This window comes from Lynx rufus, unplaced genomic scaffold (genome assembly GCF_022079265.1).
Source record: "Lynx rufus isolate CCGP_SWC_20201006 ecotype Redwood Valley unplaced genomic scaffold, mLynRuf1.p SCAF_9, whole genome shotgun sequence".
NCBI classification, from domain to species: domain Eukaryota; kingdom Metazoa; phylum Chordata; class Mammalia; order Carnivora; family Felidae; genus Lynx; species Lynx rufus.
In genome coordinates, this window is record NW_025814897.1 from 37,659,688 (window position 1) to 37,678,177 (window position 18,490).

Sequence of the window (18,490 nt, forward strand, 5' to 3'; positions counted from 1 at the left end):
AGCACAGGGCTCAAACTCACAAACCGTGAGATCATGATGAACTGGAATCAAGAGTCAGATGCTTAACTGCCTGAGCCACCCAGGTGCCCTTGTGATTATTTCTAATAATCCAAAAACCAGAAAGGTTTTCATGGAACTCAAACAGAAATCTTAACATGGTTTTCTTGAATTTTTGAGGATTTTAAGGAAGACTGTAAGATGTCCCAAATACCATTTTCACAAGATATGCATCAAACCCGTTGCTGATCATATTTAACTTTTATTCAGTTTTGACAAACTATTCTTTATTTTATTACTATTTTTTGCCAGTATACTCAGGTTATTTATTTAACTAACCACCTGTATGATCCCTTGCAGGGTGGCTTCAGGAAAACACTACAATTCTTTGTTAGATGGAATACAAGTTACATAGATCAATATTGTAACTATGCCACTTGTACTAAACTCATGAAAACACAACCCATTAGTGAATTTAGGCACAGAGACAAATACATAACTTAACAGGGAATTTGTCTCTGTCCTCTGGTTGCTTCATGAGAATGAGATTGATCATGTAATAATGTTTTTAGTTATAATGTTATTTTGTAGTTTTCCTATTTTATTTTTCAGTGTGTATAACGGTACATATTCCAAACGTTCTGAACGGGAAATGCTCTGGTTGGTTGATTCACAAGAAGAGTATTCTTAATCACAGAATCCTGGAAGTCCATATACACATAGAAGTTAAAATTCTTATATTTTGCTAACAGCAAAACATTAATGTGTTACAATCACATCAGAGTCACTAATTAAGGAACGAAATAGGACTAAACACAAAGTTTTTACTTTACAAAATGCTTTGGAGCAAATTATTTAGTGAAAAACCGCCAATTGGTTTGAGAGTTTGTTTCAGTTTTGCGTGTTGCTTTTAAGCTAGAACATTAGTCTAATCCAGGTATTTCTAATTCAGTAACTGTGTCCGTGGGGTCTATTTTCTTGCTTTTGGGTGTGCCTGTTCTTCTGCCTTAACAAGCTATTTTTCTCCTCAAACTTGTCTAGCTCTGGTTTTTAAAGACTTAGTTCAAGCATCACCTACTCGAGGACCCCTCTCCTCTCTGGATTGGGTTAATTGTCCCTCCTTTGTACCTCGGTAGCATCTCTTGCACAGCATTTGACACATCGTTTTGTAATCAAATGCATGTCTGGTGCTTAGCCCAATACTTGAAGAAACATAGCAGGTGTTCAGTTTTTCTTAACTAAGTTGTATAAGAGAAGGTGAGTGAATCATTGTACAAACATTTTGAAAATTAATAATGCATTTATTAAATTTTGCTGTTAAAGAAAAATCTCAAAACTAGAAAGGCTGTGTAATCATTACTATATGTCTGACTTCATATGTCAGGTAATAATGTTTATTCCTTGATTTAGGTGTTTACTGTTGGCAGAATTTGTGCTGATCGTACCAGAATTTATCACAAACTGAAACATTTTAAGTTCAAGCTGTACCAGGAATGCTGCTCCATTGCAAAGACAGAAGAAGTTGAGGATGAACAGGTTAAAGAAACAGTGGAAAGAATTTTCAATCAGTCAAAAGAAAGTGGCTGGATTAAGGAGGTAAGGTGAATAAAGAAGAATCATTTCATTCATAGATTCTGGAGCCTAATTATGATCAGCAAAATGATGCAAATGATTAGAAGACAGTGAAATTTAAAAGAGAATCTCTCCTTTCCCCCCGTCTTTGTATTTTCTCTTCTTCCACCCATTCCTTTCATGCTTATCATTGTCCAACCCTGAACAGGTGCCCTGATGATCTAAGCATTCCTTCAGCGCATCAGATAAATTGAAATCAGCGATAATACTGTCCTGTAATGAAGGACCTCTGTCCTTTCACTTTTATATATATGGTATCCCTTACATATATATTAAGTCCCTGTATTTTCTTTGACGAAGTGTAGGACTCACCTCTGCTTGTCTGCTTCCTATTCTTTAGAACAGTTCTTGTGACCCGAGAGTGAAGAAACACCTGGTGCCAATCTGAGGAAAGGATCTCGGCTGCCAGTTCTAATACCACCCACATCCTCTTCTTGAGGACATGGGCTGAGCAGTGAGCACTGTAACTGAAGATCAAGGGGAATGCAGAGGTTTCAGGCCACGGCACTGATTTTGATTCCCCCAAATCCTGCTGATCACTAAGTTTGATATCAGGGATAAAGTGGGGGTTTTGAAGAGTGCACTGGATTCCTGAAGATCTGCTGGCAGCTCAGAAGCTCTGGTCTGCTCACAGAGCTTTTAGAATTGTTTATGGTACTTGGAAAGAATGCTATTATGATTGCAGTCTTCTAAAACAAGTGTAGTTACGTGAACGTATAAGAGAAAACATATAGCAGATTTTCAGGCAACTCAGATCAACAGTATATTTAATCTTAAAAAAAAAAAAAAAAGCCTGCCTTGAGATCTGTTGCCTGGGTTATTTATATCATAGGGGAATTTGTAAAAGAGGAAAATAAAAAAGATGAGAGCTTAGTGAATAAACTTATGAGCAAAGGGAAAGAAAAAGAGAACAACAAACAGGAACTTGTTAGGACACGTCATATTCTGCAGAGGTGTCCCAGTCTGGAGAGTGACATCAAGACTGGTTTCCCTTCTGAGGATTATCTTCCCATCACAGCCACACCACCCAGTGGATCTCTCTGCCTGCCCCCCACATCTTGACCCTTCTGTAGTCTTTTCTCTCATTTTACTCTCCTCAGCTTTTTATCTTTTACTTTGCTTCAGCTTCTCTCCCAGTGCTTTCCTCCCTGTCCTCCTCTGTGCTTTTCAGTTTGCCTTAGGGAGAAGCCACCACTTAGCCAGTAAGTCCCATCTTCATTTTCCATGATGACCTGAAATTCTTACGTGCTTTCACTGGTGCATTTAAGTGTTGCCAACGCTCTCATGGAGTTGAAAAACCTTTTGGGACACCACATTTTTTAAAGAATTGTGTGCCAGGTGTAGAAAAATCACTATGCATGTATTATATATATTATATATAATAATAGTATATGTGGGGAAGAACATTAAATTTCTTGCAGAGAATAAACCAAAAGCATTTCCAGATCATGTACCTTAGAGAAAGCTTAACAAGGTTTCTAACAGAAGGGACCTGGAATAAGAAAAAAAAAAAAATTCTTGGGAAGAGAAAACCCAAGTGTCCTCTCATGCTTAAAGAAAAACACTTAGCATTGGGCATTTAAGGTATTTCAAGATCATGCATGTTTAGGACAACATGCACATTTTGTTTTTCACATAAAATACCACAGAGCTTCATTTTCTTTCCGAGGTCCCTCCTTCTTTAAAAATATTTGTCCACACGTTTTCTCAAAAGATTTCCTAGAAACTACAGTTTAGAGCTGATATAAACCCATACGCAGCGTTTTGTGCTGTGATTACCTTTCAGAGCTCCTCAAGCACTCTGACGTTTCTCAGCACCACCCCACCTACCCCTGGGAGTGCGCGTGTCCCGCGCGGCCGCACTGCATTGCTCATGACACACGCCTTTCTCTTTGGCTGCGCTCCTATGGCCCCAGCCACCCGCACCCTTTCCAATGCCAGGGCTCAGCGCTACTTGAACGGCCAGATCTGTGGCTCTTTTTGCTCTTACCTCCCACTGATTATGGCAACCCCTTCTTTTACCTCACACAAACCATTTGGTCTTGTCTTTCCTCCCAGCTCACATTGCACACCTTGCTTTTTCCTTATCTGCCCCTTCCTCCTCCACCTCAGCATATTTCTGCATTTCTTCCCAAAGACCTGCCAACTAGACTGACTTCTTGTTCCTCCTCCTACCAGTTGAACTAAGATGACCTGTTTTTAATCTAGGATGACATTAAAGGGTAGGAGGAACCTGAGTGTGAAGAAAATAATGAATGGGGAGCGCCTGGATGGCTCAGTCAGTTAAGCATCTGACTCTGGATCTTAAGGCTCAGGTCTTGATCTCATGGTTTTGAGTTCAAGCCCCACATCAGGCTCTGCACTGCGTGTGAAGATTACTTAAAAAAGGGGAAAAAAAAAAAAAAAGAAAAAGATGCATGATAAGAAAATTATAATAAAACCAAAACATATAATAAATGTAACAAAAGTAATTGTCTGATTCTAAATTACACTTGAAGAACATTCTGTCATATGCCACTGGCAAAATTCTAACAAATGTTTCTCATTAAGAAGAAAGTGCACGTGATGATGGGGTTTCCAGAGAAGTTGAAGATAGGGTTGTTGGGATAGGGTGGTGAAAACAGGAACATCAGGAAAGGGGAGAATGTATTTCAATAATACTATCAAGTCTCAGTTTTGTGGTATGAAAAGTTTAAATCTATTACATAAAGATTGTTGCATAACAAAGAATTTTAAATAACGATTTGATCTCACCCCTTCCTGAAACTCTTCTTATGTGGTCTCTTCTCTTTCCCCCCTTTTAAACTTGTTTCCTGTTCTTTTTCTTTCTCTCCTTAAACTGATGTTTCTCAAATCAAGGCCCTAACTACCTATGTCAGAATCACCTAGAAGTTTGTAGAAAATGTGTAGTTCCTGGCCTCCCTGCAGAACTACTGAATGAGACTCCTTGAGGGTGTTAAACACCCAGTATTTAACAAGTTAGGTGATTCTTAAGCAAATCAAAGATTGAGGGCCGCTAGTTAAAGGTACTTGTTGCAGGGCACCTGGGTGGCTCAGTCAGTTGAGCATCCAAATTTGACTCAGGTCATGATCTCACGGTGGTAGTCTGTTAGTTCAAGTCCTGCATGGGGCTCACTGCTGTCAGCATGGAGCCAGCTTTGGATCCTCTGTTCCCCTCCTCTCTGCCCATCAGTCCCCCGCTCACACTCTCTCTCTCTCTTACAAATAAATAAACCTTTAAAAAAAGAAAAAGTACGTGTTGTTCCACGTTCCATTCTCAGCCCCTGTAAGTTCTCTGACTTGGCAAACCTATTCCTTTCTTCATGTCTAACTGGTGTTTCTGACCAGAAGATCCCAACCTCCTCCTTTTATGTTCTGACCTCTTTCTCACACTCCATTCCCACAGTTCACATGTTTTAATCAGTAGGTCAATCTGGCACCTCAAAGGGGTTAATATAATAAGATCCAAACTCTCCAAATTTTTAGTAAAAAAGAATGGTGGAACCAGAATCTTTAGGTGGAGAGAACGGCCAGGCAATACTGTCTTCTCTCTGAATTTCACTTTTCCATAGGAAGGCTTTCTTTTTTCTAACTAAAGCAGCACCCCCCCCAACCTTTAAATCTCAGAAATAGCATACTATAATGATTAAAATCATGGATTTAAATATTTTCCAGCAGTAGAATTTGGAGGCAAGTTACTTTATTTCTCTAAGTTGCCTCTTCACTAAAATAGGAATTAAAACAACAAAGAGTTTTGATCGTGGATATTAAAAGATCAACACATTTTAAGCATTTAGTATTGGACCTAACAATTAGTAAGTGATCAATTAATGTCAACTATTATTAGTAATAAAAGCAAGAAGTTTTCCCTCCTTCATGCAGTATGGCTGGGATTGCAATTTTCCAAAAGAAATTTAATAAGGAGAAAAAATATATGAAGATAATATAAAAAGCATAAAAACAATCAAACTTTTAATGTACAGGTTTCTAATTCTATAATATTTTACTCCTATCTAATAGAACCTACCTGAATACTAGGTCAAGAGAATCCCTAAGTAGTCCAAAGGTTATTTCCAACCTCCCCACCCCCGCCCCCACCCTGTTCTTTTCTTCATTCTTTCCAGAGAAGGTGATGCAGTCAGAGGTCTTGAGGGGGAAAAGGTTTCCTAGCCCTTTCTAGAAGGAAAACACACTTCTTCTTTATCTTTCCATAGTTTCCTACCACCACAAAAGTCAGGTCATCGGGATCCTCTCTCTCTTCATTGGGAATGGAACCAGAGTTCATAAGAAACCATTAGGTCAGTTAATTCTCCTCAATTGAACGCTATCGATTGTGAGGTTTCTAAATCATCCTGACCCCTCTCTTATCTTGCCCCACCCTGGGTCTTAGCTCTTCATCTTCATTGCTATCACTGGAATTTGGGACCTCATTACCTAACTTATTACAAGACACTAGTAACTAATTGCTATACTATTCTAGAATGGCTGTTTTACCATTTTTCTTAAAACACACGTCAGATCAGGTCAATCTCCTACCGTATAACCTTTAGCAGGGTCACGTTGCCTGTCACATTATTGCTAAACTCCTTCAGCTAGCATTTCATACATTTTATTCTCTGACCACAAACTCTTTGGTTCAGTCTTCTCTTTCTGTTCCCCTACAAAACCTCAAATTATAGTTAAATGCCATAAAATCTTGTCTTCTCACTGTTGCATGGACTGTTGTCTGCTACAGAAAACTCTCCCCAGCAAATCTTTGCCTGTCGAATCCTTTTTCCCAGGACAGCTCAAGTGATTCTCTTTCCCAATCACTTCAACTAACCATGGCTACTCTTCCGAACCTTCCTAACAGTGTCTATTTACTTTGTCATGGCACCAGTGCCATGTACTGGTGTTGTATTGTACACATAGTATTGGTGTACTCCCAGTGAACTCTGGTCTGTTTAGGATCAGGGAAAGAGATTATTTTTGTACCTAGACAGTCATGAGAAAGTATTCAATATATGTTATGTGTTCAAACAATTTTTGTTGAGTAAGTTATTGAAGTTGTTATACTTCTATAAATATGATAATAGAAAAATTATATTTTATAAGAACATTATGAGATCAATAATAATGTTCAGTTTGATCTCTTTCCGCTCCTTTATGAGTTAGAAATGCTTATTTGCAATTGTGTCCCTGTTTATAATGAGATTTTTGCTCGTGATTATCATGAACATGTTCCTGTTTGTCTCTGTAGATTGAAAAGGCCTACCTTATCTTCTTTGCTTTGAGTAAAATAACTAGCTTTTTTATTGTATACACAGAAATATGGTCAACTTCAAGAATATCTAAATTTGGCGGATTACTTTCAAGATGAGAAGTTTGACTGAATTGTAACACATTTCCTTCAGAGAAGATTTTATAAATTCCTGTAAATGTGAAGATCATGAGTCTTGTTTCTCTGTATCATGTGACATTTTTATAAATTTTATGTGTATTTTCATGGCAAATATCTTGTTTAAAACATATGTTCATCTTAATTTCCATGAAATGGCACTCACAGTCGAATAAAAGTTTTATCTGCTGTACATAGAAAACATAAGCCTAATAATTTTTAAGTAAGTGTATTTTAAAGTTACAAAACAATGCCTTTATAACAGATGATCATCAAGTGAATGAGCTGTTCATGTTCTGTCACCTTAGTAGACAAATACTGTATTTTAAAAATGAATTTAGATCAACACCTACGTGTATTTATTATTGAATCCCTGCCCAGATCTGTTGATTATCCTTTCCAGTATTAAATGATCTGCACTGATATATTGTTCACTGCTATCATTATCTACACCAGAGGGCCATGGAAGAAACCCAATGTTTCATTCAGTTCAATCCCCTCACCTCAGAAGCAGACTATAGTTTACCCATTCCAAGTAAAGGAACGCTTTTCTCCTTTTCTAAAGTCTCCTTTGGAAATAGATCTCAGGCCGCCAGAGTCTTTCAACCCTCACATTCAGGAATAATTTCATGGTGTGTTTTTTCATGCTTCATAATGTTCTGTATATTTTTTATTCGATTTTGTCTACATGCTGATGATTAAGATGTATTTTATTTATTTTTATCCATAACTTTTCCCATATATGTATTTATGTTAGGATCTGAAGATCTCAGAGAGACAAATTCAGCCAAAAATAGTTTAAAAGCATATTTTGGCATCTGCATTGCTTTGCACATTTAAATTTTCTCATCATATAATAAAGTAAAATGGTTTCATAGTGATCAAACGGAACCTGTCTATTCTGTATCTTTAATTCTTAAAAGTAGTGTCACAGTAGGCTCTATGTTAATGTGGAATTTTAGATACTTGTTTCTGACCTCCTCAAGTGTTGACTAAACCTGGCTTCATTTACTATGTGGCTCATGCATGGAGTTCAGGGTATGTGCATACACTGAAAAAACTACATCGTATTAAGTCCTTACATAGAGAGATTACTTAATATTTTCTGCAGTGAATTCTCTGAAAGTATCCCTATTGTTATTGTAAGCAAAACTAATAGAAAAAGCTCACAAAGTGCTGAGAATACTGATGCTGCTGTTTCATGTGAGGAGTGCACACCTTTTTGAAAAGGGTGAAATAGATATTTCAGTCACATATCTCAATTCTTACTTCTCTGGCATACGGAAATAATCCTTAACTAAAATGAGGCCACAGTTGAAAGTTGAAGATGCAGTGACAGTGCCCAGAAAGAAGCAAGGCAGAATTGGAGGAAAAGTAATAGTCAAGTTGGAAGGATCGCGAATGACTGGTAAAAAGGAAGGCCAAGGAAAATGAGGGAATTCTCTGTGAAGTGTCTCTAATGACCCTGGAAGCATCACTTCTCATATGTGACACTACAGACAAGTTTGAGACCGCTGAAGAGTGAGCGTTCCTTCCACCGGTAGAGTTTCAAAAATTAATTTATGTATCATTTTAAGTACCATTGTTTAACTTGTAAAAATTAAGGATCATTGATTAGAGGGACTCAAGAGGGCAGCTGACCCCGTTCCTAGGCAAGGCATCTTGTTGGCGGGAAGAGTTTTCCCTGTTGGAACAGCATTGTGACTGTCGATCAGGAAATGTAAGAAGTAGCTTTGCTAATGTCTGAGGCTACTGCAAATGAGCAAGCTTCTTCAGTGGGTGTCTGAAGAATACAAGAAACTCTTAGGTCTATGGTAACACTAAAAGAATGGCAGAGGGACAGGCTGTTAGGAAAGGAGAAAGAGCATGGATTAGGGAGCCAAAAGCAAGTAGTCCATAAAAAAATGCTGAAAATGTTGAAAAAACTGAAATAACCTTTACAGGTGTTAGGACATAATTATGGTATCATCTCATCATAACCATCTATATCATCTATTTGACATAACACTAAAAAATAGTTTATACACTTAAAATCCCACATGTCTGTGAACTTTTTAGATCTGGGGATTTATTACTGTAGCGTTAGGTGCTTTAGTGTTAGGCAGACATGGTTAGTTGAGATGATGAGGAAGACAGAAACGGACAAGTAAAGGAAAGTAACACTTGAGAGGAAAGGAAAGTAATACTTGAAAGAATTCATATTTGCTACACAGAAGCGTTAGGGTTTTAAGAGAGAACAGTACCATAAACGGGGAAAAATAAATACTTTATTGGCAGTTTGATGTAGTTGACCGTGTTTTCTCACTTGTCTGCTCTTGTACTGAGATGAATAGTTGTATTCAATCCTCACTTCTCGAAAGGATTATAGGACTGGCTTGGACTCTAGCAAGGTGAGTAGAGTGTGACTGCAGCTCTGCTACGCTGAGGCACAAAGCCCAGTGGTTAAAAAAGCATAGGTTTGAAATCAGCCTTGAACTAGAGTCCTGCGCTGTGACCTCTAAATCACATAAACTGGAACGAGTAGTTTGATTTCTGTGATCCTCAGTTTCCTCATTTATACATGAGGTTAATAATACTTACCTTCCAAGTTTGTTTGTGGATTAAGGGAGATCTGTGTGAAGTGCTGTGCCTGAGACAGTGATTGTAAATAAACAGTGACTGATGTGAATGGAAATGGAGGATGTGCATGATAATGATTTCAGCTTGAAATTAAATGGCTGTGAAGGACAAATGTATACAAAAGACACTCCAAAAAAAGTGACTTACACCACTGAATACAGTATGAAAATCTATTAAATTCTTGCTTGGCAAGTTTTTAATTTCTGTCCCTGTCCAGCATGGAAATCAAAGTTTATATCAGTAAGGAATAGCAGATTTGACTAAGGACTCTGTGTTACTTACTAATGAAAATCAATGCTACTGCATGACTGTCAAGTGAACCGTAAATGTTAAATTTAAATATTACATTTTCTCTTTTATCAAGTATCATTGCTGAATATAAAGTACCCATAGCAATAGAAGATAATGTCTAATGAATACAGCTTTTTAGAAATCAAATATAAAACGATCAAAACTCCTTCGATTTTTAATGACACCTCATGAGAGAGTGCTCCATCAAATTTGCACTCCTAACAAAAGTATATCTCTGCTTATCTCTTCACAAGTAATGAGGAACCTAGCCTTAGAAGGGACAGATAGAAGTATATTCCAATGAAAAGAAAAAAAAAAAGTTATAGTCCATCAGAGTATACTTGTCCCCAGTTCCAACAAACATTCCAGAATTTGTGAAAATAAAATGGACTAAAGTAGGCCAGCCTGTTGGGAACTAAACTGTAAATAATCCATTCTTAAAAATGATTGCATTGATGTTACCTATTCATTTCTATCCATAGCTCAGTTTGGAGCTGGAACATGCTCCTGAGATGTGAGAGTTGGTTTAGATTAATGAAGTCCCATTGCTCGAGACCTCAAATTCGAACGACTTCCAAGTTAGGACACACAGCATGTTTATGGTCCTGAGTAGCCCAATATTGTGCTCACTTGAATTTATTCTCCATAGCTGATAATGACAAGCAGAGTCCAATATACACTTTTGAGAACTTAAAGGCAGGATCACACAGAGATGAGGGGACAACGGTCTGTGTAAGAGATGTATTTGGTTCATGTTACTAAACTTCTCGAAACTCCACTGCTGCCTATTGATTTTCCTCTTTGTATATGTAAACCAGACAGCCATGGAGATCTCAGATCTTGCAGTTGTCAGAGGTCACCTTGTATTTTCAAAGAAAACCTTTTATTATTTGTTTTTCCCCCTAGAACTGGTATTGGTGATTTCATCATCCTAAAATATTTTATTTCTCCCTACTGGTTTACTTGTAATCACCCAGGTTGACTTACCCAGAGACACACAAAACAGGCAGGCAGGTAGACAAACACACGCCTGCCCCTGTGGAGCTAGCGGTGTGATTTCCTCTGCACCCCTCCCTCCTCCCTCTCCCAACCCGCACACACTCACACGTCTTCCTTATTATACTAATGAACATTTCCTCGGTACTCACCCAGCTCTCACTAGGGTGCTCAGTGGTGTCATTTACAACATATTGAAAAATGAAAACGATATCCTCAGGGGGGCGTAATGTAGGTCTGAAAGGGAAAATACATTCCCTGGCCGGGAATTTCTTAAACATTTAGAGCTGGTGAAGTAGTTGTGTGGAGGTTGGGGAATTTCCCCAGCCTTCCCCACTTAGCCAAGTCAGGCTGAGCTAAGTTGAGCCCTACCGAGACGCGCGGGCTTTGGGATTTACCTCTTCAGCCACTGGGAGGCCCTCTGCGTTCCCCTTTCCCCGGTGCCTGGCTGCAATTACTCACTCGTGCAGTGGCACCAGCCTTCCACCAGGGAGCCGCGGATCAGCTCTCCCGCCCGCCCCCTCCCCCCCGCCCCCATCTGCAGCTTGCTGGCTCTCTCTTTCTCCCTCTCTGTCTCACTCTCTCTCTTTCTCTCCCTCTCCTATCGGAGCACAATGAAAGCCTGTGTATCGCCGTGACTCCGGGCAGTGGAGCCAGTGTCAGCAAAGCGGCTAACAACAGACGGGAAAGAGAAAGGAAAATACAAGCTACTTTTTTTTTTTTTTTTTTTTTCCATCTATAAAGCGGAGCAATACAAGAGATAGAACCACATTGCTTATTGCGAGTCCAGACCCTCAGATCCACTGGCCGGGGATGGAATGTACAAAAGTGGACAGAAAAGTGGCTGGACATGACTCGGTGCAATTTGCTGGAAGTTTGTAAGTTTGACCATCGTTTGTAAATTACTCTCGGAAGAGTTTGTCTCTCTTGATACTGTGTTAGAATAGAGCCGGGGGTGAGGAAGCGTAAGCGGGAAAGAAAAAAATGTGTTGAAGGATCTCTCTCAGTGGCTAGCGACTTCAGACTGCTTTCATTTAAGGCTAGGAAACCTTAGAGGGAATGAGGATTTTACCGGTGATTGGATTAGCCGAAGAAAAAAGCATGGTCCAAAAGTCCAACTACTGACATTGTTAACAATTGAAAAGCGATCTCCCTCTTTGGGGAGAAGACAACATCCTACAGTACCCCAAAGAGGAGAAAACACCGGAGCAAAGGGAAAGGGAGGAAAAATTAAAAGCCAAAAGACAGTCTGTCTTGATTTTGTGTACATTCTGTACATTGACTTTGAAAATTTTCTGAAACAGCACTTTTTTTCCAACCCGAGGAAAAGTAAAGGCTGCAGGTTACATAGACGTGGTAGAGATGTGTTTCTCTGCAGAAACATCCCCATAAAAATTTTTGTGAAACAACTAGGTGAGGGGGAGTCCAGCTCTCTATTAATACCTCTCTCAATTCCCTTTGCTGTCTGTCTCTGTCTCTGGCTTGACAATCCCTGAATTCTTGCTCTAACCCCCAGATTGTGTGTTTACAAAGTGCCTAGTGGCTCTTGTCAGCGTGGTGGTGGGGGGGAACCCCCCCACCAACTCGGTCCAACTTCTCAAGAGCTGTCAAGTGCAATTAGAGTAAGTTGATAAGGGTTTGTTTCCAGCTAAGCCCCTGCGATTGGTTTCTATTCTGTCTCCTCACCCTCTTTTTACTAACTCCCCTCCCCCACACCTCCACTGCTCCCCCCCAACCTCTGAAGACCTCTATTCATGTGGCCCTGAACACTGAGCTCACATTGTCAAAAACAGATTTGCCTGCAGTAGCCAGCACTAGCCTCCTTCCACCTCACCATCCCAGAGGCAGCATTGTGTCCAGTAACATGGGGGACACAGCGCCCCCACAGGCCCCCACAGGAGGGCTAGGGGGGGCCCCTGGGGCGGGGCTCCTTGGAGGGGGCTCAGTCACCCCGAGAGTGCACAGTGCTATCGTGGAGCGCCTCCGGGCTCGGATCGCCGTCTGCCGCCAGCACCACCTGAGCTGTGAAGGACGCTATGAACGTGGTAGGGCTGAGAGCTCAGACCGGGAAAGAGAGAGCACCTTGCAGCTCCTGAGCCTGGTACAGCATGGCCAGGGGGCAAGGAAGGCTGGCAAACATGCCAAGGCCACTGCCACGGCTGCCACCACGGCGGCCCCTCCACCGCCCCCTGCTGCCCCTCCTACAGCCTCTCAAGCGGCGGCGACAGCGGCCCCACCGCCCCCACCAGACTATCACCATCACCACCAGCAGCACCTGCTCAACAGTAGCAATAATGGTGGCGGTGGTGGGATCGACGGGGAGCAGCAGTCACAGGCTCCAGCCCCTGGGGACCAGAGGAACTCAGCCCTCATTGCGGTAAGGCAACTGGTTTTCTCGTGATTCTGGCTGTGGTGCGGTGGCCTTTTGTGAGGGTAGAGCGCGCCTTGGCCTGCTGTGGAGTGGACAGCGGTGAAAAGGGCCGAGGCGTTACCTGACTGCCTCCAAGGCCTTTGGGTATGCAGTTCGTAGTCTTACGCATCAAGTTCTGCTGGCGCTCGTTCATGGGTCTTCCTGCACTTGCAGGGTATTTCTAAAGCAGTTAAAATCCTGGGTTTCCCACAGGCTCTCTGGAGTCCAGAGGTGGCTCCAACGCTGGCAAGACCTGAGTGGGCCACTGAGGGAGGCCCCGTCTCACAGACCCTCCTGCTTGGCCAGCCAGCTCTGATTAGGCCCAACAGGCCATTCTTCAGCCTGACGTTCATCAAAGCTTTTTCCTTCTTTTCCGATTTCCCCTTCCCTCTTTGAGGTGGCCCCTTCTTGGGTTAAGAGAACATGAGCGGTGATCTAGTCCAACACAGAGAGGTTGCGTGAAGCGTCCCCTCAGTCAAAGGTCAGACTTGGGGGAGACATCCCGAAGACTAGTGAGGCTTCTTCCCTGATTTCCTACAGACTCCCCACTGCCCGCAGCCACACTCCGATCAGGTAGTGCCAGCTGGCGGCATTCATTAAAGGGGGGCAGCACGAAGGGGCTATTTACATGCTGTCATCCCAGGAAGTGCCTTGTCTTCAGCTGCTCCTGGTGACAGCACCTCAAACCTGAAAGTTCTGATTAAGTTTCTGGCTGGAAGTTCTTCCTCAGAGGCACAGACACACCCCATCCCAGAGGGAGTATCCCTTGAATCATTGGCCCTTGGTGCCCGTCCTGGTCAGGTGACTGCCTGCCGTGTGCCGGCTTCCCCTGTAGCTGCTGGGCCAGTGGCCTCTGGGTAGAAGGTGGAGCCCTGCCCTGCCCTGCAGCCCTGCAGGCTTCCTCCATTTCTGAGGTCTGTGGGGCCCTTGAAGTTCAGTGTCCGCTCCCAGCGCAGCTCCGGTTTGCCCAGGCCAGCCCTGATGAAAGTCAGCAACAGGAAATGGCCATGCAAGCCTAAAAGTACTCAGAAAGCCCAAAGGAGAGGCCACCGCGTTGAACTCCTTTTCCAGAGGAACTGAGAAAGAAGCTTGAGAGACAGGACGTCCTCCAGCCAGGCCTCTAGGATGCTTCTTCGTGGCTCCCCCTTATCCCTGGCCTGGGTCTGTGGTGATGAAGTTTCCAGAAATTCTGGGAGCTAGGATAGTGGTCTTCTCCCCACCACACACACACACACACACACACACACACACACACACTCACGGTTTGCTTGGGATGCCTTGAACTGCCGCTTCTCGGCACCAATTCCAGACAAGCAGGAACTGCTAATACTTAACACTGCCCAGTGTGAGCCACTTCATCCTTGAATTCGGTTAACCGAATTCAAGGGGTTGTATTAGAGCTTCAAGGCCTAACTCCTTTTCCCTACCACCTGTTCAATGCCCAGCTCTCCCTGGCATTCCCTAAGAGAGCAGTGGGAGTTTGTTTTGTGAAAGAGACATGCTGAGGTGAATGGGGGTGGGGGTGGGGGAGAATCACTCGAATGGAGAGAAGAATGAGGTTTGTATGTATGTGTGTGTCACTGGCATCTGCAGCCAAAAGTATCTAAATGCCTCGATTGTCCCCAGTAAATTTATAATCTGTCTGCAAGTCTCCCAATAATACCGCTTTGTGTGCTTCACAGTCTCCTGGTAAGTGTTTCTGGGGATGATACAGGGAATGAGGCGCCCAGCCTTTTTCAGTGGGGAAGACCCATCTCTGTCCTGGATGCCAAGACTGGATGTGGCGCTCACATCCCAGCCTCTGCAAGGAAGGTGGCGTGTCTGCTTCTGGCCACGTTCTTTTGATTTTTGCTGCCTTTTTGGGGCGGGGGGGGAGGTTGGGGACGCACTTTGGGATGCGAAGTGAAACCAAGTTCAGTGGTTACTGCAACCTCACCATAGCAATATCCATGCTGGCGGGGTGGTGAGGGGAACGGTGTCCTGCCTTTCCCGACTGGAGGTTTACCGCTGCAGAAGCCAAAGGTGGCTGTTGTACCACTCCTGTTCTAAGAGAGAGTCTGATTTCTGCCTCGTAACCACCAGCCATGTCCTAAAACATGGCCTTGGAGGAGGCCCCCCTCCGGGCACGGTGATGATGCAAGGGTGCCACATGAGTTAGGAATAAAAAGACCAGATTATTTCTAACAGTTGCTTTTTCACTGAAAATGGGTGGCATAGCCAAGGTTGATCCACCACCCCCACCCCCCCATTTGGTTATTGGAAATTCCCTTCTCCACTTTAGCTTCTAAATTTGGAGTTTTGTTACTCAGTGTGGTGCTCCAAGATGGTGATGCAAGTTGTGTACTAACCTGATAACATTGTGTTGAGAAGGGAGGCCTGGGTATTTGGGAGTGATTCATCTACAGGTCCCACTTCACGCGGGCTCCTCTTATTTTCAGGAACACTTAATTTAAGGGAAATTTTGCACAGAATGAATGTTAGGATTCTTTCTTAATTTTATTGCTGTGGCTGTAACCGGATTTATTTCTGTCTGGGTGTGCTGGATGTATCACTTTCATAGTTCATTTGTATGTCATAAGTGGCCATAAAGGTCCTTTGGAGGAAGAGAGAGAATATTGATCATCTGAAACCACACGTGCACTGCGTCCTCAGCTGAAATCTCTGTATGCTGCATGCCTGCTTGACTGTAGTCAGTTATATCTGAGTGGGTAAAAGGAGGACTTGTGGTCCATGGGGTAGCGTTGACTGGAAGGTTGTTATACTGCGAGAAATATATAATGTCTGAGTTTTCTCAAGAGCTTGAGTTTCAAGAACAATGCAAGACTAACCTCCAAGCCGGTTCTAATTCTATCCACATCGAGAGCCTAAATCTGCAGCCCTTACCCAGCCAATGTCTTCATTTAGCGCAAGTACAAGTTCAGGGGAAGCCCCATTGCTGCAGAGACTGCAGGAACAGGGCCTTTCGGAGGGCCTGGATTATAGGGCTTTGAGTAGATCTGCATTTCTAACCACTTGGAGCAGGCTGCAGGCACTAAATCATCTTCTGGTGAAGTATGTTTGAATCTTTGAATGAACTGTGAAACTGAATAATTGTTGGTCCATGGAACAGTAAGGTTTAGAGCTTCTGCGGTTCATTATTAATCTTTCCCTTTTGCCTGAGACAGGCTCTTTTTTCTGTTGCATAGACTGTGTTGCTAGGATGGATAGATAAGTGGTTCCAAGTCATCTTTGGCTTTAGAGATTATCTTTTCTCTAATGTAGTGTAGAGGAAAGAAAGCAGATCAGACAAGGAGTCTGCGTCCTCGGTTCTGTGCCTGCTTCATCACCAACCAGCTGGGTGACCTAGGACAAGTTAGTTAGCAGTCATCTGTAAAACAGAAAGAACAATATTGCTGCCCTACCTTGTTGAGAGAACCAGATGAGTGTGTGTTTCTGAATAGGCTTTGGAAAGAAAAAATAAAGCACTGCGGAAATGCAAGGCGTTATTACTAGTATTACTAATAATAAACCACTAAGCAACGAATCATAATACCAGTTTTTCCAGGGATTAAAAGTATACTTAAGCTTTCAGTTGTCTGTTTTAAATGGTGAAATAGCTTTTATTGTAAATAGAGGGATTGGTATTTCAAATTTAGTGCTGCCAAGATAAAACTGAGTTATCAGTGTATTTAAGTGCTCCTGAAGGTCCCCGGGAAATCCCAGTTAAAATGTGCATTGTTGTGAAAGTGATTAGGGTCTTTGGGTGCATGTCCTTTACAGGCCCCTGCATGGACCAGAGCAGCTTTGGAAAGGTGTGCCCACCAGAGCATCTAAGGAGCATTAGAAAAGTCGTTTGCACAAATGGCATGGGAAAGTTAAATATTTTGTCAACAATAGTCTAAAATGTTAATTGTTAGCTTAAGAAAGTCAAACAGGTTAAATCATTGCCAGAGTTCCCTGGTTATTTTTAACTGATGATACTCAAGTTTCTAATTGACAATTCACAATCTGAGAGCTGTAAGTGGGGGATTGAGAACAGGAACAGTTCATTGGCCAGATCTGGGTGTCTGTAGCTGTCTCCATGATAAATAACCTCCCCAGCACAGTGATAGGAGTGTGTACATTATTTATATATGCAGCCATCATTTCCTGAAGAACTGACTCTATTTTTGTTCTGTTTTCCAGAACAAAGTAATAAAGGGAGAGTTCTTATCTATCCAGGACCTTCCTACTACTTCTTTCAAGTAAATATAATTATCAGATCTCACAAAGCAAACGAGTTCAAGTGGAAAGAGAAGTTGGTGCAATCCTCTATCAAAAATGGACAGAAAGCTTGCTTTCACAGCAAGGGCTGTTATTATGTCAACTATGATGCCTCGCTTGTTTGGGTCAGTGTTTGTTTCCAGAAGGCATGTGTGTTCTTTGTTAGGTGGTATTTTCTAAACCTTCAAGTTCTGCACCTTACAGTTTAATACTGTGTGGCTCCCCTCTGCCTGTAAACCTTTTGTGAGTACAAACATGGGTTTTCCGATATTCCAAGACACGATAATTAAGTACGACTAAAAGAGTGGCTGTGATTAGCTGTTCTTGATTTTAATTGTTGTTGTTGTGTGTTTGTTTTTAGTATTTAATCTCAAAAAGCCTGGATGGAAATTTTAAACAATCCTCAGTGCTGCCACGCATGCAACTAAGCCATTTTGAATGGATTCCACGACTTCCTTGTTCTTTAATCCTGTCCCTTATATATGTTCATAGGCTGGATCGTGTTTAGTGAAAACAATTCCAAATTCTTTCTTCTGCATTTTCATGCTAATTTCCCTCACACCCTCACAGGCTCTGTGGGAGAATAGACAGAAATGCAGCTAAAGACATAGACCCCTGCTCGCTCACCAGTCTAGTGGGCAAATGAAGACCACATCAATAAAGTAACAGTAAAAGCACCAGCTAGGTAGAATGGACCAAAATTGGTGTAGAAAATCAGAAGAAAAGAGGAATAAATATTTATTGAGTCCTAGAATGTACCAGGCACGTTTATTTTATATTTTATGTAACGCCTTCAAAATAAAAAAATAAAAAATACCCAGTGAGCAAGCAACATTGGCCCCACTTCACAAATAAGGAAACTGAGGCTTAGAAAAACAGTAAAAGGAAGAATTTGGTGCATAGATTTTCCATTTCATCCTGTGTTC

The 18,490-nt window shown here is 42.0% G+C and overlaps 2 protein-coding genes across 7 annotated transcripts in view; both read left to right on the forward strand.

Moving 5' to 3' along the window:
* CCDC82 (coiled-coil domain containing 82) overlaps positions 1 to 7,897 on the forward strand; it is a 33,911-nt gene extending 26,014 nt beyond the window's left edge. For 3 of the 5 annotated variants that reach the window (XM_047070616.1, XM_047070617.1, XM_047070618.1), the window contains exons 7-9: positions 1,408 to 1,593; positions 5,844 to 5,927; positions 6,936 to 7,897. In XM_047070616.1, the coding sequence (XP_046926572.1) occupies positions 1,408 to 1,593; positions 5,844 to 5,927 (270 nt within the window). In that variant the 3' untranslated portion in view covers positions 6,936 to 7,897. Of the gene's footprint in view, positions 1 to 1,407; positions 1,594 to 1,969; positions 2,892 to 5,843; positions 5,928 to 6,935 lie in introns of those variants that run through there. The other 2 variants (XM_047070619.1, XM_047070620.1) reach the window with 2 other exon arrangements.
* A 3,570-nt stretch (positions 7,898 to 11,467) lies between these two features.
* Positions 11,468 to 18,490, forward strand: part of MAML2 (mastermind like transcriptional coactivator 2) — a 348,649-nt gene continuing 341,626 nt past the window's right edge. The window contains exon 1 of one of the 2 annotated variants that reach the window (XM_047070138.1): positions 11,468 to 13,289. In XM_047070138.1, the coding sequence (XP_046926094.1) occupies positions 12,777 to 13,289 (513 nt within the window). In that variant the 5' untranslated portion in view covers positions 11,468 to 12,776. The remainder of the gene's footprint in view (positions 13,290 to 18,490) is intronic. The other variant, XM_047070137.1, reaches the window with a different exon arrangement.